Source organism: Syngnathus floridae, chromosome 3 (genome assembly GCF_059516105.1).
Source record: "Syngnathus floridae isolate MCC-2025c chromosome 3, RoL_Sflo_1.0, whole genome shotgun sequence".
Lineage (NCBI taxonomy): Eukaryota > Metazoa > Chordata > Actinopteri > Syngnathiformes > Syngnathidae > Syngnathus > Syngnathus floridae.
The window spans coordinates 6,668,115-6,693,993 of NC_142415.1; the positions used below are offsets into that span (position 1 = coordinate 6,668,115).

The window sequence follows — 25,879 nt, forward strand, 5'->3', positions numbered from 1 at the left end:
TCTCTTGGTGCATGTAATGTGACCCCGTTTCTCTACAGTGAGAGGTGCAGCACTGCCTGTTTTGTCAGTGGAGTCTTCGGATAAAGATCAATGGAAACAAATGAGATCCGTGGAGCCAGACTCTGTACTGATTCAATTTACCATCTATGCAATTCACATTAGAATTCTGCATCTCTCTCTCTCTCTCTCTCTCTCTCTCTCTCTCTCTCTCTCTCTCTCTCTCTCTCTCTCGCAAACACACTTTGTAACAGTAGATACTTATATGAAATAAACACAAATTGAACATAAATTTGAGTATAGTAGTGACAACAACTACTGTATTAGTAGTGTTACAACTGAGATTATAAACCTGATGACCTCAGTTAACAGAAAAGAAACTAAAGGGAGGGTCACTGCTTGACTGGATTTAAAGGGATGAAATCACCAAACATCATTAACTACATCCAGATGTTGTCAAGCAACATGAAGGGATATTAACATAGAGTCTGTTTTTTTCATTTGCGGTTAAAGTAAAGTATCACCCAGAACCTGCAAATGCATGGTCATTTGTTCAAAATTATTTTGAATGACCCTACTGGGAAGTTTGTTTAAAATGGTATATAATACAGCATATACTATTACATAACAAGGGTTCTGGCCGACTGGCCAAATCAAATGGAATTCATGTAACCTGCCTTCCAAAAATGCATGACAAATGTCCTGTAAATGACAAACCAAATATGAGTTGAGATTAGAAAACATTTGATTTGAGATGAAAAATGAAAACAACCTGCCATAATGTATTTTGTAGTTGCACCCCCTACAAGCCCATTATCAATGTAATCTGAAATAAAGTTCATATAAAAAAAAAAAATGAAGCAGAGTAGTCTCCATTGAGTCGGATTTGCATCTATTATTCATGAAAACTAATATCATCCATGCTGCACATGAGATCGATGCCTCTGTAATGTGGATTAATATGACCCCCCCGGTCGAGTCCTGGCTGCAGCAGGTTAATGGGCCGAAGGATATCACCAACTGGTTCTTCAACTGGACTAAACTTTGCGCTATGATCTTTGGACACTTACTGAGATTACATTGTGAGGAGGAGAGTCCATTTCCATTTGTCTGTGGACTGTGGGTTGCAGTTTTGTACAAGATGGAATTGTATTCTGTGACTGGCAGCACAAAGCGTGCTAATAATGGGACGATATGTTTAGGGAACAAGTCACACTTGACTTGACCTGTATTGACTGACCGGATGTAATTCTAGTTCCTGAAGGTATCATAGATTCCGTATGGAATTGATTAGGTTGATTGCAAGAACAAATACAGTTGTCATCTATCTGGCCACTGTGGTAATGCAAAGTGCATTAAATATTCAGTTAAGAGGAAGTTGAGTGTCACGACATAATCAGATATATCAGACTTGGTATAGATTTATTGATGGGTTTCTTTTACGCGCGCACACACACACAAAACTAATAGCAGTAATATTTTGTGTCTGACAGATTTGTTTCATGAATTACATATATTCACCCGAAAGTCATTCTGTGTTTGTAGATGGTTCACCATGAATGACACGTGTTTTGTCAGTAGCACTTGCTTGGCATTTTAAATGAGAAACCAAATGATAATTCAGTCACTAAGTGAAGCCTGTTAGAAGCTATTTTGTTTCCCCTATTCAACTAAATAATTAATTGAACTTCTAAGCAGGTAATAAGTCTAAACAGGCTGCTGGTAAATCTGATGAATAACCAACAGTTGTGACTCTCCTGCAGAAAGACTAGGCCTGTCTGCTCTGGGGCACAAGTTCAACCACCATCATGACCACCCAAAAAAAAAAAAAATAAATAAATAAATAAATAAATAAATAAATAAATAAATAAATATACCGTAATTTCCGGACTATAAGCCACGACTTTTTTCCAAAATTTTGAACCCTGCGGCTTATAGGCAGGTGCGGCTTATATAAGATTTTTTTCGTGATTTTTGTGATGACTTGATCACTTTTATACACTCGTAAAAAGGCTGTGGACCACTGTTGTGCGGTATCTTGAAGAAAAAAACAACAACAAAAATACTATTTTGAAACATTACTATGGCTCCTGCTTATTCTGGCTGTGTTGCTTGTGACTATTATGAGCTTTAGGAGGAATGCACGCTCGGTGACCTGCGTCAAAGGGCTCTAAACCCTTTCTCTTACTCTGCCATGTGACTCAGAGATTACACAAAGCAGTGGCGCTGTTTGGACCATCTGCATTGTATTAAAACCCAATCAATCAGCATTTGAATTCAATTCTTCTGACATTTTGCTCACCTAAAACAAGTTGTAATGAATGTGAACTTTTAATGCATTTTATTCAGAAGGTTACTTTGAACCCTGAGGCTTAAACGGCGGCGCGGCGTATTTATGGATTTTTACGGCTTTCTGTGTACTGTCTTTCTTTGTAAAACACTCATGTGCACGTGTGGCTTATAGTCCGGTGTGGCCTATGTAAGAAAAAAACTAAAATATCCCTGAATTTTAGCTGGTGCGGTTTATAGTCCGGTGCGGTTTATAGTCCGGAAATTACGGTGTATATATATATATATATATATATATATATATATATACACCGTATATATGTGTATGTATATATATATATATATATAAGAATATATAGAGAAAATAGAAGACAACTAGTATCAACCTAAGCTCATTATCTCACCTTCTTCTAATACTCCGCCCATCTCTCCTCCAGCTTGACACCACTCCACCTCTTCACTTCAGACACCACAATGGAGCGGAGGAAACTGCTGCCCCCAGTGGGATTTGACACAGTGATGTTATAGGATGTACAACAATCTGCCATCTGTCAGAAGCGGTGAGGTTGCGAGCTGGTCACACATGTCTGTTAATGTGTAGACAACTAGCATGGGTGAAGAGCTGGATTTGTGACACTGTTTCTAAGGTATGTTGTTCTTTTGGAGACTTTAACTGGTGCTTACGGCTTGATCAGAGATATTGCTAACCAAATAAATCACAGTGGTTCTTCTTATGAAGCGCTTAGTAATGAACGAAAAGTATTAGAAGCAAGTGCTATATTACATTGTGTAATAAGAGATGATGTTTTTGTCAGCATTTTTAGATTTGATTTGATCACCAGGGTGCCGGATAGGAAGTGAATTTTGACACCCAGAGGAGTGATTTTAAAAAGTTCATTTAAAACCATTTAAAGAGTTTGAATTATTAAGAGAGTGACAGGCTTATGCATTGCTATATTTGTGCTGTACTTTATCAGTTGATGATCTTCCAAGCAAGATTACTATCCTTTAGAGACTAGCCTCTTCCAGATTTAGGGTCACAAGCAGAAGTCATCAACTGTAGTTTCCTAAAATGCTGTAAGTTGTTATATTGTTCATTTAGCAGGCACACTTATTCTTTTCAGTTGCGGCAGAGATATTATTGTAGAAACTCTGTCGTTTTTAATTAGCCGCCCTGTGCAGTACGATTGCTATTCTTAAGTCAGGGTGAAACGGTAATGAGCTAATAAAGTTTAGGTTTTGACGAATAATAGGATTTCATAACAGAAGTGCAGTTCGGTTGTGTAAGCAATTTAATTGTACAGTAATCATTCATTTTTCCGAAATGTGTTTTCTAATTTCAATTATATGACAGCGAGAGAAGAGGGAGCAGCCATGTCTGAGAAGAAGCCCCGATGCTCGGACACTCGTCCCAAATGCGGCCTTCGCAGTTGGAGTGCCGATAGTTACATTTGGCGAGGAAAGAAGCGGTTGAGGAACTCTCGCAAGGGTTCCAGTCCTGGAGGGTTTGAGGCGGAGGGGTCAGAGGAACTTGGGGTACGGTCCACTTCCTGTCCGAGGAGGCGAAGAGAGAGAAAGTGTAGCTGTAGCAGTCTCGGGGAAGATATTGATGCTGTGTGCCGAAAGGCCATGTCCAGGCGCTCTCTGCGGCAGAAGTTCCAGGATGCTGTGGGACAGTGTTTACCCTTGCGCTCGCATAATCCCCACCATCATCATCACCATCTAGCGGGAGCCTCACGTCCATTCTCTGTATTATTCTGGTCCAAACGCAAGATTCACGTATCAGAGCTCATGCAAGACAAGTGCCCCTTCTCCCCCAAATCTGAATTGGCTCACAGTTGGGACCTTTTTCAAAACCATGCCACCCACTCAGGTGCCCACATGGACCTGGAGGCTAACCTGAAAGACAACAACTCCCCACCACATACCCCATCCCCCACACACATCTCCTGGGAGGAGATCTGCTGCTCCCCTGATCCTAGAAGCCTCACTCAAGAGGACTGGGACACTATTTGTCCACACGAGCAAATAGAGGACAGCAACGGCCACATACTGGTCCCTGATCTCCTGCAGATAAACAACAGCTCCTGCTATTGGGGGGTGCTGAACCGCTTTGAGGCTGAGGAACTCCTGGAAGGCCAGCCGGAAGGAACCTTCCTTCTCAGAGATTCCGCTCAGGATGAATTCCTTTTCTCCGTCAGCTTTCGACGGTACAGCCGATCCCTGCATGCACGCATTGAGGAGAACGGCAAGCGCTTCAGCTTTGACGTGCGCGACCCGTGCATGTACCGGGATAGCAGTGTGACGGGGTTGCTGAGACACTACAGTGACCCGGCCACCTGTCTCTTCTTTGAACCCCTCCTTTCCCAGCCACTACCCAGAACATTTCCCTTCTCCCTGCAGCACTTGTGCAGGGCCGTGATCTGCAGCTGCACCACCTACCAGGGGATAAAGAACCTTCCACTACCTTCTCAGCTCAGGAACTACCTCGGCCAGTATCACATCAAGTGTCAAGGGGCTTGTGCTGTGTGACTATCCAAAGCAAAAGAGACATTGGCCCTACATGTACTATATGTTGTTGTTTTTTTTCCATTGAATTGTTTCATGTTGTTTCAGGCCCGAACGTATTTTTCAAATATTCAAATTTTCAAATATTCATGGTAATTATAACTTGACAACTAACTGCCTTAGTGCAGTTTTTGACAGAGGAGCAATGAGGATCGGAGTAAAAATATACGTTTTATTTTCAGTTGAGTAATTGTGTCTAAATTGACAGAAATATTTGAAATCCGTAATCTACTTAACAATACTGCCAGTAGGAGCACAACACAAGCCCACTGTAATCAACTGCTTCAACTCTTTTATGTACATTACGCTTAATTAATAGAAAAACTAATTATGCTGCAAATCCCGACGAGCCAGTGACATCTTGCAAGTTTCAACTGGAAAGATGCAGATTCCCTCTGGCCAACAAAGGGTCAGAAGACAAAAGTACTTACAAGATTCAAAACAATATTCTGATGTTAATTGCCATTATTTATCAGCTTGAACGTGGTACTCCTCTACGCCGTAGCACTCAGCAGAAGTACTTTTGAATCTTAACTATTCTCAAAACCCAAACCAAATCTCTCTCCCGGGGCTTGAGTGGAAACTGTGGTTATAGATCGAGTGTGCCTTGTAGATTTTTTGGCATATTTCAGAAGCGAATTGAGGGCAACATTATAACGATCTAAACCTTTATCTGTATCGGACTCTTTTGACTGATTGATAGATTTTTTTTTTATAATACTTTTTTTTAATCACTAGCAAAGGAAAAAAAAGGGAATGCATTATCCTCTACAGCCACTAGATGACGTCATACATCATCCAATTTTTGGCTATCTACTTGTTACATGAGGGGCTCTCCTCGATCATGTTTTTTAAATTGATATTCAAACATGCTTCGGGCCTGTTGAGTTATAAAATAGTTTAATCCATGTACATGGTGGACATATCTACTTTTCAAATACTCGGGAATCAATGTCATGCTCCCTCACATCTTGAACGATATCCACCGTATTAATACGCAAAACAAATAAATGCAATTCATGATGCTTCTGTGGTATTACTGTTTCTGAGCTTTGTGCCGTAAAAGACGTACAATTTTGTTTATGTGACAACTGCTGTGCATTGCCAGAGATCGACAGGCTAATGATTTGGAAAATTCTGCTTTCGCTCTCAAACAATCCAACTTGCTCTCCTGCAAAGGACATTCAGGGCTTCAGTGGAGCAAATACAGAAACAAGGACATGAAAAATACCATTTCCTACCCAAATAATGGGACTGTAATTCACGAGTCATTCAGCTCATCTCTCTTCCAATCTGCTGTTAAAAGGGAAAAATATAAATACAAAAGATTAATAAATTAGCAACAGTGAAATAGAGTGCTTAATTTGGCAACGCACATTTTACAATGTTTATGTCATATAGTTTTTGATGCCTTCTCATGCTGTGACTAAACTTTCCATTTGTCCCTCTTTTTCCAAATGTGCTTGTTAAAAAATTTGTAACTGGGGATGAATGAGAATGTGTAAGGTAGTATCCAATGCTATTGATTTTCTTAAATGTATGTATTTTGCATTTTGTAAGCACATTGAGGACTGGTTAATCCAATATGTTTTACCTAAAACACTCAGCAGTCAGACATTTATGCACATAGCATAAGTGTCCTCTGTTGGTTCCTGTATGCTATTAGATTTCACTGATGTACTTTTTAGACACCCAGCTGTCTGCCAACGGAGGACTTCCTGTTGAACAGATCAAATTCTCCCCTGAGGTGCAGCTCAACGTGATGAGTGGGTGGAGAGTCAACACATGGTGTTGTCTTTTCCCAGCACAGGAAATAGTCAATATTGTATCGTACCATATAGTACATACATACTGTACAGCACTTTGCAAAACCCGTAGGCACCATTAGATTTAATATTTGCTATAATAAACATATATCTCGACAATTTAACACTAGCATCCCCACTTCAAGTAATTTTGCCTTATTCCCCTGTTGGGAACCCAGAAAAGGTCATTCTAACCGGAACACATTTGTCAAAGTCAAAGTCAGCTTTATTGTCAATTTCTCCACATGCCAAAGACACACAAAGAAACCGAAATTTCGCTCCCCCCTATCCCACGGTGACAAGACATGGCTCACAACAGACAAACAGTAAACAAGTATAACAAAAGCTTATTGGCTTATTATCCTTAAGGGTAACATCCATCCATCCATCCATTAACCATACTGCTTGTCCCCAAGAGGGTCACACGCAAGTTGGAGCCTATCCCAGCAGTCATCGGGCATTAGGTGGGGCACACACTGAACTGGTTGCCAGCCAATCGCAGCTTAAGTATAACAGACGATCTGATTTAAATTGATTCATTGCTGGTGCACTACAGTTGGGCATAATTTGTTCACAATGCTTTGTATTTGCGGTTTAAAACATAATACAGAAAAAAAAATAATCATAAAACAGAATTCAAACATATTTACAATTACCACTTAGAAAGCGAGATGTCCTTGTGTGACCTGCATTTCAGCACTCACTCAGCGTCTGAATGTTCAGAACATAGCCAGTATAGCCGGATTTTTTCCTTCTACATATCTGTCACAGTCAAAACATCGTAGAGGAGTGCGATTGTCCTTGCACTGATTGATCTGACATCTAATTATTTCAAATGTAAGTTGATTTCATAGCGCATTCACATTCATAACACATCAGCTTCATCACCACATGGTCAGACAGTCTCCCCACTTGGAAGACCTTGCAAATAAACGTATTTGGATTTCAAATAACGAGCCACCCAAAACTTAATGTCAAACTTGTCTGGTTTTGTTGTGATGTACTGCAGGAAAGGGCAGCGGGACTTTGACCAGTACAGCTGTGCATCAATAGTGATGTGTGTTAGAGATTCGCTCACTCCAACTTATTTTGCAAGAACCATATGGGAGACAAGTAAATCCTTTTAGACACCTGCAGGTGGAGAGTCCATTCGTCGCTGTGCGTACAGCGATGTTCGAATGGAGGTCTGACTCTCGGCTCCTGCAAGAGCATTTTTATTAAGAGAAACAGGGTGGGGATAAGAGTGGACTGAATAGAGAAAGCCCTTGACCTCTAGTCAAAACATAGCAAGGGGTGTTTTATGACTTTGTGTAGGAAGGGACAAGCTCGGTTATTTATCACAGGTTGCATTCCAACATAAGCATAAAACTAATATAGCTAGGTTATTTATTACAGGTTGCATTCCAACATAATCATACGATAAGAATAATCTGGAAAACCCTGACAATGTGTCAACTCTGTACACTTCATGTAGTGCAGGTATTTGGACAGGGCCAAGGGGGAGCGAGCTTCTATTCTTCCATCTGCCCGCGGTAGGACGAGAACGTCACAGCAACGACGTAAATGACGTAATTCTACTGTTAATCTTCTTCATTTTGACATATTTTTTACTCCATCTTCTGTTTCCCTAAATGACTACTAAAGTATCTGCGATCACAAAGCAGTATGTAGTAATTGGAGGGTTTGATTTCATGTGAATCAGGGAGATGATTTGATTGACCCCTTTTGTTGGGCCACAGGTGTAAAACGGTGGTCCATGTTCACCTATGCATAGAAACAGAAACAGCCCATCTCATGCAGGTTGCTCTCAAATGAGATGCAATCTCTTTTGTGCTGGCAGAATTCCTATTATTGGAACAAACAATTCTTTTGACAGACTGTGAACGGTCACAACATTTGGGTGAAGAGTAATTTCTCATACCTTGCTACTATTATAGTTACTCCAAACTGCAGGCGAAAACAAGTGAATGTGAAGAAAAAAAGGGACACATACGTGAAATTTGCTCATTTCAACAGCAACCATGCTCACCAGCTTCTACAACCACAAACGTATTTGCAAATGATGAGTGAATATCTCAGAATTCATTCATTATGGACGATGTTGACACAGGTGTGACTTCTTACATTTGAAGAAAAAAAAATCTGTAGTGCCTACTCAGACCTTTTCACAGTACATATATCAACAATACACACGTCAATTGTGACTTGAATCATTAATCAACGAAATGAAAATTTTTGTCTGAACATTAGATTAAATCACATAAGAACAGACTGCAAAAATTCCAATTCTCAATGATTTGTGGTGTATCTTGGTTTACTGAAATATATTTGGAACTATCATAAATTTACGATCCACAAATATGTTAAAAATTCACTCTGGTTTGTTTAGCTGTATTACATTACAAGAAGTTATCTTCAGTGACAAGTATGACTTTCAAATTGCACATTGATCCAATTATAAACCATCATGTGGATAAAGTGATTGAATATTTTGAATGATTTAAGTTTAATTGTTTAAAATAAGTGTTTTTGTGTTCGTTGGAGAAATATAACTCCCTCTTCTTGTTCATTATGGACGTGAAAGTGAATTGCCCAAGAAGAATCCACTTTTGAGGTAAAACATCCCATCAAAATACATTATTTTCATTCAAGCAGCGGTTTAGTGGTTTTACACATAAATACTGTGTTTCCAATCTTCCGGTTCCATATTTGTACCTTATATTTAATTGTATTTATATTTCATATGTGTACTTAGGACCTATACATGATGCTCCTTCTGGCAATACGTAGATTGTCTGCAAAGAATATTTGTTGTCTAGTTTGGTTTTCTAAACTACAATAAAGTTTATTTTTAAAAAAACAACACCTTTTGGTACTTCCGTCTTTAACAAAGTAGGCGTGTCTGATAGTACGTCATCCCGTAGTTGGCGGGACTTTCGACGCCTGTTTCCTGTGTAGAACGAAACGCGGGAGATTCAGGAGTCGTAGATCAACATTGAGTAGTCTTCCGGCAGAATTGTAAGTTTCCAGAAAACGCTAATCGGCAAAGTTTGATCATCAAAGGATGATCCTAAATAAGGTTTTATTATGTCGAATTTGCTGTATATTCGCTTGACTTTTGGTAGCCCGGGCTTCTTTGTTAGCTTAACTCTGAATGTTATGGACAGTAACGTGCTATCTATTATACTATAAATCAACAGGCTTTTGATTGTTTTCCTCCTTTTCTCATCTATTAGTTTGTCAGAATGCCTTGTGAAAGGAAGCCAATGCGTTACGGGCATTCGGAGGGACACACAGAAGTCTGCTTCGATGAGACTGGGAAGTAAGTCAGCTTTACGTATTTTATAACATAAAATTACGGCAAACGCGATGTGACATTACTCTCAGTTGAAAACTTCTCCACACATTTGTTTGAGCTTTCATATTTTTTAGACCTAACTACAGGTCTCAAATTTATGTAGCACTGTTACTGCTTGTTGTTGCTTTGTTGTCAATCCCAATTATTCAATTTTAACAACATTTACATGCTGCAAATCCAAAATAAATTTCACGCAAGAAAATATACAAGACATTCCGTTTTCAATTTTTGTTTTTGTCTTCTTAGTAAACAATTTGACACAGGAAAATAACAATGGTTAATTAATTGCCCTGTTTCCTTAAGCTCGGTGAGCGTCAACCTAAACAATAAATGAAAAAGCTTAGTAAGAACTTTTTTTTTGTTTTAAGCTTGGTTCAAAAGAAGATTTTCCATTTTGGCCAGTTGCAGTCCCCACAGCTTAAAAGCTTCACTTCTGATTCTTCTCAGGTTCATTGTGACCTGTGGACACGATGGTGATGTTCGGATATGGGAGAATCTAGATGATGATGATCCAAGGTTCATCACTGTTGGCGAAAAAGCTTATTCATTGGCACTCAAGGTTGCTAATTTTCCAAATGATCATTTTCAATATGCTGTGAAAAGTCTATTGTGGTTGCTTTTCATCAAACAATTTTGATCAGATGGCCCATGTTCTGTATTCAGAATGGCAAGCTCGTGACAGCAAGTTCGAATAACACCGTGCAGATTCACACGTTTCCTGATGGTGATCCGGACGGCATCCTTACTCGGTTCACTACCAATGCCACACACGTCACGTTCAACTCCTGTGGATCCAAAGTTGCTGTCGGCTCCAGGTCTGAAAATACACCTTAAATGATATAACCTTCTCTTTTGACACATTTTCCAAGCACTTCGAGCATTTTAATTTACCTGCTTTTACATATTTTATCATCTTTTACATATTTTATCATCAGTGCACACATCATATACTTAGCTTCACACTAGCTCGATAGCGATCTGGCCGATCGACCTATGCACCCCTACTTTCTAGGTTTCTCTGCAGGCAATGCACTTTTCTCACAAATGTTTAGCATAGTTTTTTTTTTTTTTTTTTAAAGTCTTGGGATTTGTAGTTATTTTTAATTAAGTAAATGACCAATCAATGTGCAGCCGTTAGTTGCTCATCCCTGTGTCAAAGTATCCATTCAGTGAAATTATAATTTGACACAAGCTGTATGTTTTTATTTCAGAACACTGAGACCATTAAATATAACAGAAACATTGATATTTTAGTTGAAGACGTACAAGGTAGAATTTCAAATTCTTTTATTGTTTGAGAACATGAATGAAAACCTTGACTTTTAAAAAATAAACAGTCATTCATTTATTTAGGTTAGAGCAAATAAGGAGCAGTAATTGAGAGCATTTGGGTGGTTTTACTCCGTTGTATACAAATCAGACATATCTGTACGACAATACATTTTTGCACCCACACAACATACTTGTCAATAAATCTTGCCTAGAGATATCGAAACCAGCATCGCTTGAAATGACATTAAGTTTCCACATTGTTTTATCACCATAGGTTTGCATGTCCGCAGCCTTAACTTGCAGGAAACTGCATTTTCGGCCTGGCCATTAAACATCCCAAATCCATTTTTTATCAGAAGTAGAATTTATCCAGAATTATTTTCTGATGTATGAAGAACAGAATAACATAAACTACTGTTTATTTTTTTTCCCCTAAAGTAAGATTCAAACCATGTAGCAGTGGCGTAAAATTTGATTCAAATCAGATTTTGTAGATTCATCTTGAGTTTCAGAAACTCTGGTTGTTCAAACCGGGTATCAGTGTGTCCTCTGCGTCATTCGCACAACCTACGTCATGAAGACAGCAGCTCTTTTTAGAACAATGCTATTTTTATCAGCCTCCTCCATCACTGCATCTGCCTCATGTGGTGGCTGAATTCAATACCGTAATTTGACAACATAAGTACTTAGTACATGGTTTGGAGTTGTCTTCATTTTCCCCATGCTCAAATGATGGTAAAGATAATTATTCACAATCACTTATATATTCAAGTTCAGTTACGCATTTTGCTAACGCCTCATATTTGTCTGTAGTGTGAAAAATGTCCTGCTTAGTGATTGACTTGTGATCAGCCTCTGCTGTGACACTAACTGAGATAAGCAATCCTGAAAATTAATGCAGAGATCTCATTATTATGGTTGACTTAAGTGACTTAAGTTAGTTGACTAATTCTCCATGTTAAGCGTCTTACTTAATTGCTTATGGTATCAAGCTTCTCCAAGCCTCTCCTCTCTAAAATGAATTGAATTGTTTTCCGTAATTGCGCATCTTACTGCAGCCTTTTTGATGAATAAAAAACAATCAACATATACCGTATTTGCCGGTGTATAAGTCGACTCGGTGTACAAGTCGACCCCCTAAAATTCGACGGAAATTTACGATTTTATATATATGATTTGTATAAGTCGAGCTCAATTGTTGCATTATATTAAACTTCAAAATTCAATCAGAAATATGCGAAATTTATTGACGAAATGTGTTAAAATTCCGGGAGGCCGTGCGCATGCGCAGTGGCTGGAAATAGCTCCAGCCGAGCGGATCGGCTGTTTATAAGCACCGCGGAGGAGATCGCGGAGCCTCATTCGACTTCCAGCGGCCGGCGAGCTCGCGCACGCCGCCCGGCACCAACGGGAGGCCGGAAATAGCTCCAAGCCGAGCGGATCGGCACTTTATAAGCACCGCGGAGGAGATCGCGGAGCCTCATTCGACTTCCAGCGGCCAGCGCACTCGCGCATGCCGCCTGGCACCACCGGGAGGCCGTGCGCACGCGCCAAGTGGCCGGAAATAGCTCCCGCCGAGCGGATCGGCTCTTTATAAGCACTGCGGAGGAGATCGCGGAGCCTCATTCGACTTCCAGCGGCCGGCGAGCTCGCGCACGCCGCCCGGCACATCCGGGAGGCCGTGCGCACGCGCCAAGTGGCCGAAAATAGCTCCCGCCGAGCGGATCGGCTGTTTATAAGCACCGTAGAGGAGATCGCGGAGCCTCATTCGACTTCCAGCGGCCGGCGAGCTCGCGCACCCGCCCGGCACATCCGGGAGGCTGTGCGCACGCGCCAAGTGGCCAAAAATAGCTCCCGCCGAGCGGATCAGCACTTTATAAGCACCGCGGATGAAATCGCGGAGCCTCATTCGACTTCCAGCGGGCCGCGCACTCGCGCACGCCGCCCGATTCAAATTTTCTAAGTGCCAACGCCTCTTGCGCCATAAAGAGTCCGCCTCGGCTGGTTCCCCGTGTCGGCCACCACAAGTGAAAATTCGGCCTCTTCCTCTGGAAGTCTGGCCAAGTTTGGCGAATATTTTCTAAGTGCCAACGACCCAAACCGCCGTAAAGTGTCCGCCTCGGCTGGTTCCCCATGTCGGCCACCACAAGTGAAAATTCGGCCTCTTCCCCTGGAAGTCTGGCCAAGTTTGGCAAATATTTTCAAAGTGCGAACGACTCAACCGCCGTAAAGTGTCCGCCTCGGCTGGTTCCCCGTGTCGGCCACCACAAGTGAAAATTCGGCCTCTTCCCCTGGAAGTCCGGCCAAGTTTGGCGAATATTTTCTAAGTGCCAACGACTCAACCGCCGTAAAGTGTCCGCCTCGGCTGGTTCCCTGTGTCGGCCACCACAAGTGAAAATTCGGCCTCTTCCCCTGGAAGTCTGGCCAAGTTTGGCGAATATTTTCTAAGTGCCAACGACTGAACCACCGTAAAGTGTCCGCCTTGGCTGGTTCCTCCGGTCGGCCAGAACAAGTGAAAATTCGGCCTCTTCCCCTGGAAGTCTGGCCAAGTTTGGCGAATATTTTCTAAGTGCCAACGACATTCATTTAGACATGGCGATTGAATGTTTACGTACCGGTAGTTATTGTCGTTGCTTGATGCGCGATGACTCGCACATTCGCTCAATACCCAGTACTTCCCCCTAGCAGTCATCGTCGCTGCCTGGCTTTTGATGTCCGTTATTAAGGTGAGAATATTTGAAATTGTTGCTGAGGATGCGTGTTAATGCGACGAACGCTTTATAATGATTCAGTTTTTCGCTGTTTGATGAGCCTGACGGACGCACACCCACACAATGAGATGCATGAGAAACGGCCTTGGCTACCATCACATTTGAAGCGATGAATACGAAGTTAAATTTTATGACTCGGTGTATAAGTCGAGGTCGATTTTTTTTGGTCGATTTTGGATCGAAAAAGGTCGACCAATACACCGGCAAATACGGTATTTATTTAGTTTTGCTGTCGCTGAGCAAGCTCAGCAGCAACACAAAATATTTTAATCGAGATTGTCACATTATTGCTTTGCTTCATGTACAGTGTATTGTTGTGCGGTTAATAAAATGTAAGAATGTCCAGTGGCTTGTCCGTATCCCCTTCCCTGCTTTTCACCTAGAGATACTCCGAAAGAGCTGAAAGATAAGCAAATGTCACTTTGACTTTGTCAAACCATGCGGATTTGCTATGCTCAGGCCACATGTTTGACAGCTAGGAAAGAATCCTTGCATGCTACATCAGTTGAATTCAGTTTTGAGCGCATTTATGACTGACCGGACAATGATGTTTTTATGTTGACGATTATTATCTCGCACAGATGACCCTCATACATTGACGTGCTTGAATCACATTTCCGGCACACAGACGGAGCAGCATATAGATTGGTTTATGATTAGTGGTGATTGGAGATGTCTGCCTGTTACCGGAATTGATTTGTGGAGAGCGCCGTGCTTTATTGATGGTGGCATTTTCACAATGTTTTTTTTGTTTGTTGTTATATTGATCTTAAGAAATAGGCATCTGTTAGACATTGATGTAAATCAGAATTGTCTACAGCTGACATGCCTCTTGTTTGTGCTGACCATTTTGACTGCAAGTACCCAGTGTACATGTACTGATTTGTCAGTTCTCTCTTTGCTTCAGTGACTTTTTGGTTAAAGTGGTGGAAGTATCAGACAGCAGCCAGCAGAAAACCCTCCGGGGCCATGAAGCCCCTGTCCTCAGTGTCACCTTTGACCCTAAAGATGAGTTTCTGGTAGGTACATTTATGCCATGTATTTCATTATGAAGAACAGTAATGCACATTTTTAAACTTGAGTTATAGTTGAAGTACACTACCGGACCATCAAAATATCTTTACCATTTGTTCCAAAATACATCTTTATAGATTGTTTTCCACTGTATAGTACCTCACCTTGTCATAGCCGTCCTCACTTTTGACACACTTCTATCAGTAAAATAGGGCTGTCCAAGTAATTGAAATTGTGATTTTGATTATAGCTTCTCATGATCCTAAGAAATCATAGTTAAAGAAAAATTAGTAATATGCCAAATAGCACAATGTGTTTGCCAGTTTTCGACATTGTGAAAGTAGTCTGAATACAGTGTGTTGTTTGTATAATTTAATTTCACAAGGTTATTTTCTACTTTATTTAAAAAGAATAGTGTTCAAGAATTCAGTGTTTCTGAGTAGTTCTGATACTTGATTAAATACCACGTTTTCAAATGAATAAATCATCTTTTTAATTTAATTGGGATTTTAATCCATCCCTCCATTTTCTGTACCGCTTGTCCCCACGGGGGTCGCGGGCGTGCTGGAGCCTATCCCAACAGCCATCGGGCAGTAGGCGGGGGACACCCTGAACCGGTTGCCAGCCAATCACAGGGCACACGGAGACAAGCAACCATCCGCACTCACACACACCTAGGGGCAATATGAAATGTTCAATCGGTCTACCAAGCATGTTTTTGGGATGTGGGAGGAAACCAGAGTGCCTGGAGAAAACCCACACGAGCACGGGGAGAACATGCAAACTCCATGCAAACAGGTGGAATCGAATCTGCACCCTCCAAACTGTGAGGCGGACGTGCTAACCAGTGTGCCACCGTGCTGCCCTGGGATTTTAATAGCAATCAAAATTAGTGTGGATTGTGATTTTTTTTTAAAAGCTGTAATGCAAAATATGGCATTTTCCTGATTTAAAAATGTGTACATAATGCAACAATCTCATATAACAGCTTTTGACCGAATTTGATTTGCGATTTTGTGGCCTTTAATATTAATGTGTTAATTTGAAAGAGAAAAAAAAAAAGTCTCATTCTTTACGTAACTGCGTAGTTAGCCTTGAACGTCAGGCCTTGACAAGACAACCCCGTGCGGGTGTGTATATAAAAAAAAAACCTGGACCATTAATTTCTACCAAATGTTTCTTTTACCAGGCGTCTGCCAGCTGCGATGGCTCAGTCGCTGTGTGGAATATTGAGGAGCAGGTACGTCAAAGCCAAACACTTGTCTGCATAATGTTGTTTCATACTGTGCCTGGTTTGTCTAATTGGATTTTGTTCACAAATTCAGGCTCAGGTGATCAGCTGGCCTCTGCTGAAGAAAACTAATGACGTCAGCAATGCAAAATCATTATGTCGCCTGGCTTGGCAACCTCACACAGGAAAGGTTAAGAGACCAAACTGTCCATTTTGTATCGTTTTCCTGGCTTATCTAATTGATGTATGCACATTATCTGTCATCAGTTTTTGGCAGTTCCCGTGGAGACCAAAGTTCACCTGTATGAGAGAGGGTCCTGGAATCATGTGAGCACCCTGTCAGATGATCTGCTGACTCAGGTGAGTTTGACACAGTTGTTTTGGTTTGGTTTTTCTTTTATAGAGTGGTAGTGTGCCTCTACACATATTAAAAAAAATATAACAAAATCATTTGGAGAATACTAAACAACATTTTGTTGGCACTAAAAATACAGTTTAGCATTTTTGTTGTTAAACTATATATATATGGAGGAGGTGGCAAATAGTTTCAACCAATATTTGTTGATGTGGCCCTGATCTGGTTGTTCCATCTTTTGGACTATCTAGTGAAGCTTTGACTACATTGACGGGGAGAAAGCCATCCTCAAATCCATTCTAGAATACTGTACATGTAATTGTTTTGGTATGACACTGGTTAACAAGTCATTGAAGCGATTTTTTTTTTTTTTTTTTTATTAACGTTAGCCGTTCCCCGACATCAGTAATTTGTCATTACAAACCGGAACATTTGCAAACAAAATGATAATAGCTAATATAATTCCATAGTACAGACTTGATGCAGTACTGCCACAATTCTCTAATACAGCGTTTCCCAACCACTGTGCCGCGGCACACTGGTGTGCCGTGAGAGACGTTCAGCTGTGCCGTGGGATTGTCCAACATTAATTACGGAGCGCATTGTAAACAGGATCGCCAAACCACTGGTCAGTTCGCGCAAGGCCTGGTCAGCCACTTGCTAATCGTGCATGTGTGGAGAATCGGAGAATCTTGAGATTTCATATTGTGTTGATCTGATTGTATTGCATCGGCACATGCAAGTTTATGTGTGTGTTGCTGTGTGCTTTTGCTAACAGTGACAGACACTATGACGGTTGTGGTGCGTTTGGGGTCCAATGGAAATCAGAGCATGCAGTTCAACCGGAGAACCTGGATTGGTTATTTTTCACATACGTAAAATAAGCAGTCAAGTCGAGATTCCTCGACTGTGATAGCCACTCAGCTGCTGTCAAAACAGCAGAGTGTCTTTAAAAGTGACTTTGTTCTTATTGTTGCAATATTTATAGACCTAGTCTAAAACAGTAAACAAAATCACGTTGATTCTTTTATTTTAATCACAATCACTTTAAATAGTTTATTTCTTACACCGTCTAAAACCTTTTTAAAAAACTGTCACTTTTATTTAAAAAAGAATACAATTTAAAGAATATTTAGTATTTATTTCTATTAAATTATTCGACTCTCCATACATATATAGGAATAGGACTGTACGTGTTTTGTTGTAATATAACTGATTTTAATATAGGAGCTTAACAGATTTTTGTTGGCGGTGTGCCGCGAGATTTTTTCCAATGAATAGGTGTGCCGTGATTGAAAAAAGGTTGGGAAACACTGCTCTAATATATGGCTTGAATGTTTGCCAGGAGGTAAATATGATACATCTTTACAATGTTGACTGTTTTTGCTTTCAGCCCATCAATGTGGCAGCATGGTCTCCGTGTGGAAACTTCCTTGCTGCTGCCAGCGTTGGGGGTTTCATAACAGTGTGGGACATTGAAAGCAAACTGTGTGTTGAGCGGTATGTAATATTTGTGGAATCTTGTCATTTCAGGGAAAAATTGAATACAACATTGTTACTAAATGGATATTTGTTTTAACCCAGTCGTTCTTTCCTATTTGAAGTCATTTCAATATAATAATAAAGGATGACAGTTTTGTTCAAGTTGCCTTTTTTACTCCGCAGGCAGAAGCACGAGAAGGGCTTCACGGTGTGCGATTTAGCCTGGCACCCATCCGGCAAACGTATTGCTTACACAGACAATGAGGGCTGCCTGGGCCTGCTGGAGGGCTTCAGTGCATCTGGGTCTAAAACCACCTCTTCTAAGGTAGCACTCTGTTGTGTCTAAACAGTTATTTCGATTGTCAACAGCTTAGTATTGTGTTTGAAATTTGTGTCGTAGTTATCACACTTTAGCTTCAAGCGGCTCAAGAAACTGTTGAGTTACAATAACTTTCATTATTTCTACAAGGTCTCTGCAGAAGATAACGTGAATTTGAATTTTAACAAATGAAGTGTTCCTCTGCTATTTGTGGTGGATAAAACTGAAGAGGACCCGAAAGATTTTGAATTGCTTATTGATGCCACAAGATGGGGCAAAGTCCAAAGTAATCTTGATCAACTATTTTGGCGCAGGCGTCAATTACTTGCTTTTTTACCCTACGTGACCCACAAATATACACCGTTTTAAAATGACCTGTTATTAATTGTTTAATTAACGTCTTTCGGCTTTTCATCAGGCGACTGGAGAAAAAGGAGAGAAAGGCTACGAAGATCTATTTGATGAAGATGATGACCGGGTCATGGATGAAGGATTGAGTGACGCTAACTCCCCTGCTAAGAAAACATTCAGTGCGGTCAATGAAGATGAGGAGGACGATGATGACGATTTTGTCATACCTGCAACAGGGCGGGTAAAGAACAGAGGAGGAGCCATACTGGATGATGAAAATTCACTTGGTGAGTGTTCAGTGCCTGGTGACAGAATGAATAGAGGTGAATTAAAACGTGTAGTTTAAAGTTATGACTGGCTTGCGGAACAAGAAGTTACGCTCATTTACCATACTTTTTTTCCATCTGATTGTTTTATAATCACAGACTAGAAGGTAAAGACAAAATATAGTGTAATTATGACCTAAGTACTGTATTTGCAAAGGTCGATAACTAAAATTTGCTGCACAAATTTGGGTGACGTCACCGCCCATAGGGCCAGAACTCGATTGTAGCACAGAACACACCTTTCACTAGTCTAAAATATTAGATGAACACCCTAGACTGCTGGTTGTGGGCAATGCTTATACAAACTTTGTCGTGTTAGTATATTATTATTATTTCCATTGTGGTCTCTAATGATGTCACTCCACAGATTCAGGCTCGTTAAGGCCAGCTAAATTTGGAGATGACGATGACGACGACGACAGTGCCGTGATGACTGCAGCGCCTCTGCCTGCGGCCTTGCGCCCGGTCTATGAAGGGCCGCAACCAACGCCACCCCAAAAAGCTTTTCAACCAGGCTCCACTCCTATCCACCTCACTCACCGCTTTATGGTAGTTTATGATGAGACAGTTTTTAACGAATCATGCCTCACAGTTTTGTGAAATAAGTTTCAGTTGCAGTTTACCAAAAGTGCGTTTCTAATGCCAACTTTCCTTCAGATGTGGAACTCTGTAGGGACAGTGCGAGGCTACAATGACGAGCAGGACAATGCCATCGATGTGGAGTTTCACGACACGGCTGTGCACCACACCATGCACTTCACTAACACGCTGGGCCACACAATGGCTGATGTTTCCCAGGAGGCCGTGCTCCTAGCCTGCCCCAGCTCAGATGAGCTAGCAAGGTATGCCCACCGGTGTCCAGTCAAATGGTGATCAACAATTATATGTCCGCCTCTTAGACCCCACAGTACGGGCCGTGACCACAATAAATTTCCACATGCTTTCATAGCAATTTAAACATTGTTCTCTTTGCATTCTTAGTAAAATACACTGTCTTCACTTCTCATCATGGGACACCAACAAGGAGTGGATGCTTGACTTGCCCAAGGGGGAGGACGCAAAGGCATTGTGTCTTGGTCAAGGCTGGGCGGCAGTCGCCACCAACACACTCATGGTCAGGCTATTCTCCATCGGAGGAGTTCAGAGAGAAATCTTCAGTCTACCGGGAGCTGTCGTTTGCATGGCAGGACATGGAGAGCAGTTGCTCATTGTATACCACAGAGGTACGCATACACGCACGCACACACACACAGCTGATGGTTCTCAACTACTAAATCTTTCGAAACAACAGCAAAATGTTATGTTGCCTTGCTTACCTGACTGCTGTTGTCTTTACTCATTGCCATGAAGACGCCTTTCTTTTTTCATTCCCCGATTTAAAATGCCGCAACATCATTGGTTGTAATGAATACATCGACTGGTTGTCATGAATACATAATTTAAATTGCCATACTATGTAATCTAAGGTATTGTGGCCAAATCTGCTGTATAGTATGATGAACAATTTATCATTATACCCCTGCTTCAATAAAAAATACTTCATAGGTTGGTGAAGTATTGAAAAGTGCATACTTGATTCTTTGTGTCCTTTTAAATCACCAGGGACCGGTTTTGACGGGGAGCAGGCACTGGCCGTGCAGCTCCTGCAGTTTGGTCGGAAACCAAGGCAAATCATCAATGGGGAACCTCTCCCAATCTCTCACAAATCTTATCTATGCTGGCTTGGATTTACCGCTGAGGGTACTAACTACATATCTTTGATCATTTTAATTTTTAGAGAACCCTACTAAACATTAAAATATTTCAACCAATTTTAAGAAAAATATTCACGTCCACAGTAAAAAATCCCATCCTCTAGGTCACAGGTGTCAAACTCAAGGCCCGGGGGCCAGATACGGCCCGCCACATTATTCTATGTGGCCCGCGAAGACAAATTGTGCATCAAATTCGTGTGTCATTACTAGAATTGCAAATTGTTTTCACTTTTAATATCTTTTTTAAAAATATTTGACCAGTTTTTACTCGTCTGATTTGAAAACGAGTTATTTGTCAGTTTGTTTTGTAGCTTTTACTGTATATAATATGAGGGGCTCATACATTTATTTGGGTTGACAGTCATAATGGCCCTCCGAAAGAAGCTATGACTACAATGCAGCCCGCGAAAAAAATGAGTTTGACACCCCTGCCCTAGGTGGATCGAACTAAGTAATCAACAAACCTATATGCCCTATATGCCTTGTTTTTTTGTTTTGTTTTCATTTAAGGATTTTAAAGATGTCAGCCTGGTGGTATATTTTCAGGTACCTCATGTTACGTGGATTCTGATGGGGTGGTACGAATGCTGAACCGCTCCCTGGGCTTGACTTGGACACCAGTATGCAACACAAGAGAGACGTGCAAAAGCAAATCAGACCACTACTGGGTAGTTGGTGTGCACGAGAACCCTCAGCAACTCAGGTGGATAAAAATGATTATGGGTGTTCATCTCTAAGAAATTAAATATCAGCAATATCGGTTCTTGTAGTAAATGAATGGTAATAAAAGGCTACAAATGTATCACATACACCAGATGTGCTCAATTTGAGAATCAATTTTATTAGCTTCCAACCTTGCATGCAATAGCAACAAACAAAACAAATACGTATGTAAGCAGGAAATTGCACACTATCAATCGTGCACCAACCAAAACAGGTGGGAACAGGTTCCTTCCATTATCGTCATGATGGACCATGTTTTCTAGTCTGAGGTTTGCTAGGTGGCAGTTTTGATCGGAACACTTGTCAGAATAGGCTCCTGGTTACTTCTTTGAATAATTTTTATGATGGTATTTATATGATAAATTTGACTGCTATGTCTCGTCAGGTGTTTGTCAAGTTACAAATGCATGTTTGCTTTTGTAATCACCACAATGGAGGGGTAGCCGGGGGCTAAAGTTAACACACCTATACAGTACAGTTTAATAAATATTGGAAACCTTTTTTTCCAGGTGCATACCTTGTAAAGGCTCGAGATATCCCCCTACCCTGCCCAGACCGGCTGTGGCCATCTTGCCTTTCAAGTTGCCTCTATGTCAAACAACCACTGAGAAAGGACAGATGGAGGTAACATTGTACAGTTATCATTTGCAAAACATGATGTTTCTTTTCATCCAATCCAGCTGTCCTATATCAAATCTTTCATTTCGCTCCCTGTGTGTTTTTTTTTGTTATTGATTATTGTTAGGTTACGGATTCTAGTTATTGATCTGACTCCAAATTGTGATCAACACTTAACTCATAAATTGCTATGTCCTAATCCACACACTGGCGCACCTAACAATTTTGCGAGTTCGTTCTGTCAAAGAGAAGACCAGTAGATCAATTAGACCAAATTTACCAATTATTTATTCCTGACAAAGCGCACTAATACAGGCCTGGGTCCCGGGTCCCTCACACTAAAGCTCGTGCGTTTTTGTGACCACCAAAAGACGACACATTCTTCCGGGTTGCCCAGTTTTAAAGAAACACAATATGAATATTAAAGCATGCAAAATATTGTGAGATGATTGGTGGATGGCCATCTCCTCCCCGTCCAGGTGTCGCTGAGGTCAGGCGGTTGGGTTTTCCCCTCGATGCCCAGTCCCATAGATGTGCTGTTGTTCTCGATCCTCACCGACCTTGAGATTATCTCGTCCGGTACTCCCTGCCTGGGCCTATACACAACACTTCCAAGAAAACAAGTTCATGCAGTTTGCCTGCACATTCCTCGGCCCCCACCAATCCACACGAGCACTTCAATACTAGATATTAATATGATTATAAGTTTAACACAACCTTAAAAAATATGTTTGCAAACTCCCAAAAACACATTTTCCTTTATTCCCTCTCATGACCTCATTTATGAGGTCATCACCCGTTACCCTAGCAAACAGCTACCAGCGCGCTGTCGATCCTTCCTTCCCCCCGCTGCTCATGTTGAGTCACCAGGGCATATTGGCCCATCGGTGGCAACGGGCCAACGGTTTTCTCGATCAACCGGACAGTGAGTGACCTAATACATGGAATACAACAACAATCGCATAAAATCATAACTGTAGTAAAAATAGCCACAGCAACAAGCACAGACATGATGAGGCCTTTCCAGCTTCCGAACGTTTTCATCCAATCAGACCAAATATCGGTGTGTAGGCCTGAATGATCTTTCATCTTTTTGTTCAGTGTCCTTAGTCCTTCCAACGCCTGGATCAGTCGGCCTCCTCGTGCCGTGTTGTTTGGGATGAAAGTACAACATGCATCACCAAACATTCCACATACACCATGTTCCTTAGCCAATAGCATGTCCAACGCAATTCTATTTTGGAACGCCATTAACGACGTTGCAGCCAATTGTTCATGAACTGCGGCGAATGATTCAGCTGTATAATTACCCAGTCGTTGGACATTGTAATGAACGTAATTAATACTGTCTACATTTTTATTGGGGGTGATCCATAGGAAGATACTTTCGAATCCCGAGAACACTTGATTAACGAGTTTATACTTATCTGACACACCCCGGGGCACTCCTATAGTGTCAATATATGTGGGATCGTCGTCGCTCAATCACGGGGGCAAAACGTCTCTTTTGGCTCGCTTCAGGAGCCCCGCCAGTGGGGACTCCAGGTCCCAATTGAGATTCTGTATTTCAATGGGGACAACCACCACAGGCATTATCAAAGACACGAGGGCACAGATACCTGATGCATTCTTCGGCAAGAGATCCTATAATCTGTCATCACCACACCACAACCAGATGTCACTGGTCTTCCTCTGCTCCTTCCATCACTGCTGGGTGAATTCTGGCATGTCCTGTTAAAGCTTGAAAACAAGTGAATTTGGAAAAAACTTTGTATATCACAATTACAAATTGAAACCTACTCACCCATTTCTATTTTACCACTCCCCCTTTGACACATTCACCCAATGTGTCATTACGTATCAAAAGGAACCTGCAAAGCGTCCCCTCTCATCACCACTCTCATTGTAGCCAGGCCCGCGGAACCTCTAGCTCCCATCTGGGCCCCGGGACCATCACCCCAAGTCCTTGAAACTTGACCGTCCACCACACACTCGGCAACACAAACAAAAATCATCGCACTCCTGTCAGTGAGCTTATAGCCCTGCTGACAGCGGACATTTGTACACACAAAAACAGACATCAAGTATCAAAACAAAAACAGTCATAAAATGAATCCTGGCGCCCGCGGATCATGTCCTGAAAACCACGTCATCAACAAGTTCATCATAAAAACCAAAAGGGCAAGGGTTAACATATTCTTGTAAATCCAACACAAACTTTCCACGAACGCAATCGACAACCTGCAAGAATGAAAACAAGTTATGCAAGCAACGCGCAATCCGCTCCTTGGCTGGTGGCTGGTGCTGCAAAAAAAAAAAAAAAATCAAGTCACACAGAAAAACAAAGCAGAGCGTGCTATTGTCGCAAACACGTTCAAGCGTCAAACAATTGGTCACTGTCCCCCTAGTCCGTCACCCCGTCGGGTGAGCTCAAAGTCGTCACACGTCAAATCGTCCAAAGTCTTGCTGTTCGATACTAGTTCTGTCTTGTCTGACCATATCACTGAAATGGGCCTTCTCCATCACACCGTTTTGTTGTCGATGGTGCCCCTGATTGATCATTGAGCCATGGTTCCGGTCAGAACTCATCACTTACCAGTTCCAGACCCTCCAGTCTGTACCACCCCTTCAGGTGAGAGGAATTTTATCCTCAATTGCAAACACATCACCCCAACTTCAGACCTCTCTGGCCAATCATACTGCGCACACACACTCAAAGTTAGTATGTTAGTGTGCAGGCAAACATTGACTCCTAATAGTAACTCTTCACATTTGGACATAGTTGTCAACATGACCTATTGTAAAATCTCCAATTCAATTTTCCATAAACTCGCCCATCAGATTCATCGCAAATTGTCATATATGTCTATCTGGGGGGCGCCGACTGTGGGACCCGCGTGTCAGGGGAGCCTCCATAACCTCAGATTGCTCCTACAAACTCGGTCTCTATTACTTATCCTAATTAAATTCAATAAAGATGGGTCCGACTATTCCCTCTGGATTTTTACGTCATCATTTGGCTCTCCCCCTTTTTCCTGTTGTCTAGCTCAAATATGTTTCTCAGTCTGCTTCACTTTATTGCCCCTCTTGGCGAGTCTCACTCCCCCCTCTCAAATTTTCCACTTTAAAATTCACGCCCAATTTTACAAAATTCTTTCTATATTTTTATCAATTTTCTGACCAATTCAACACGTTCCAAATTTAAACATAATCTTGTGGCTTTCCCCGAATTTTTATTCAGCCTCTTCGCCTTCACACGCAATTTCTACGGAAATTAATAATTCTAGTTATTATTGTTAATCATCCGTGGCCCTCGTAAGGACAAGCCGCACCAGTAATGGATGGATGGATGGATTGTTAATCCTAACCCCAAATGCCTATCATAAATTGCCATTTACATCAATTGTCGCAAGGGTCATGTCAATGTATTTGTTATTTAAAGCCCTACTGTATTCTTTTTTTTTTAATTAAGTAGTGCCCTTTATTACTATTTTGCTGACTATCCAGAATTCCAACTTTCTTATGGCCCCTCACCCCGTCAAGCTGAAATATGCATCCTATAAATCAGTCGCAGTTGATGTGTAATTAAATTCTGTTGCTTTGATAAAGGTCAATTAAGTTTAGCAATTCAGCCTTCTGTTACCCG

At 41.3% G+C, this 25,879-nt stretch overlaps 2 protein-coding genes across 2 annotated transcripts in view; both read left to right on the top strand.

The window, feature by feature from the left end:
* Positions 1–2,769: 2,769 nt before the first annotated feature.
* socs4 (suppressor of cytokine signaling 4) lies at positions 2,770–6,501 on the top strand. Its single transcript, XM_088371334.1, has 2 exons — positions 2,770–2,933; positions 3,641–6,501. Exon 2 carries the CDS (start codon positions 3,661–3,663, stop codon positions 4,816–4,818), a length of 1,158 nt encoding a protein of 385 aa, XP_088227460.1. The 5' UTR covers positions 2,770–2,933; positions 3,641–3,660; the 3' UTR covers positions 4,819–6,501.
* A 3,058-nt stretch (positions 6,502–9,559) lies between these two features.
* The window catches only part of wdhd1 (WD repeat and HMG-box DNA binding protein 1), a 29,860-nt gene continuing 13,540 nt past the window's right edge, over positions 9,560–25,879 (top strand). The window contains exons 1-17 of the mRNA XM_088370845.1: positions 9,560–9,677; positions 9,896–9,981; positions 10,465–10,576; positions 10,681–10,832; positions 14,968–15,079; positions 16,264–16,314; positions 16,400–16,495; positions 16,573–16,665; positions 18,054–18,160; positions 18,326–18,467; positions 18,880–19,099; positions 19,506–19,687; positions 19,796–19,980; positions 20,120–20,361; positions 20,741–20,878; positions 21,439–21,595; positions 22,125–22,239. Of these exons, the coding sequence (XP_088226971.1) occupies positions 9,905–9,981; positions 10,465–10,576; positions 10,681–10,832; positions 14,968–15,079; positions 16,264–16,314; positions 16,400–16,495; positions 16,573–16,665; positions 18,054–18,160; positions 18,326–18,467; positions 18,880–19,099; positions 19,506–19,687; positions 19,796–19,980; positions 20,120–20,361; positions 20,741–20,878; positions 21,439–21,595; positions 22,125–22,239 (2,181 nt within the window). The 5' untranslated portion in view covers positions 9,560–9,677; positions 9,896–9,904. The remainder of the gene's footprint in view (positions 9,678–9,895; positions 9,982–10,464; positions 10,577–10,680; positions 10,833–14,967; positions 15,080–16,263; positions 16,315–16,399; positions 16,496–16,572; positions 16,666–18,053; positions 18,161–18,325; positions 18,468–18,879; positions 19,100–19,505; positions 19,688–19,795; positions 19,981–20,119; positions 20,362–20,740; positions 20,879–21,438; positions 21,596–22,124; positions 22,240–25,879) is intronic.

Excerpts from the sequence above, each read along its gene's own strand:
- socs4 (XM_088371334.1), top strand. The coding sequence starts at position 3,661 with ATGTCTGAGAAGAAGCCCCGATGCTCGGACACTCGTCCCAAATGCGGC.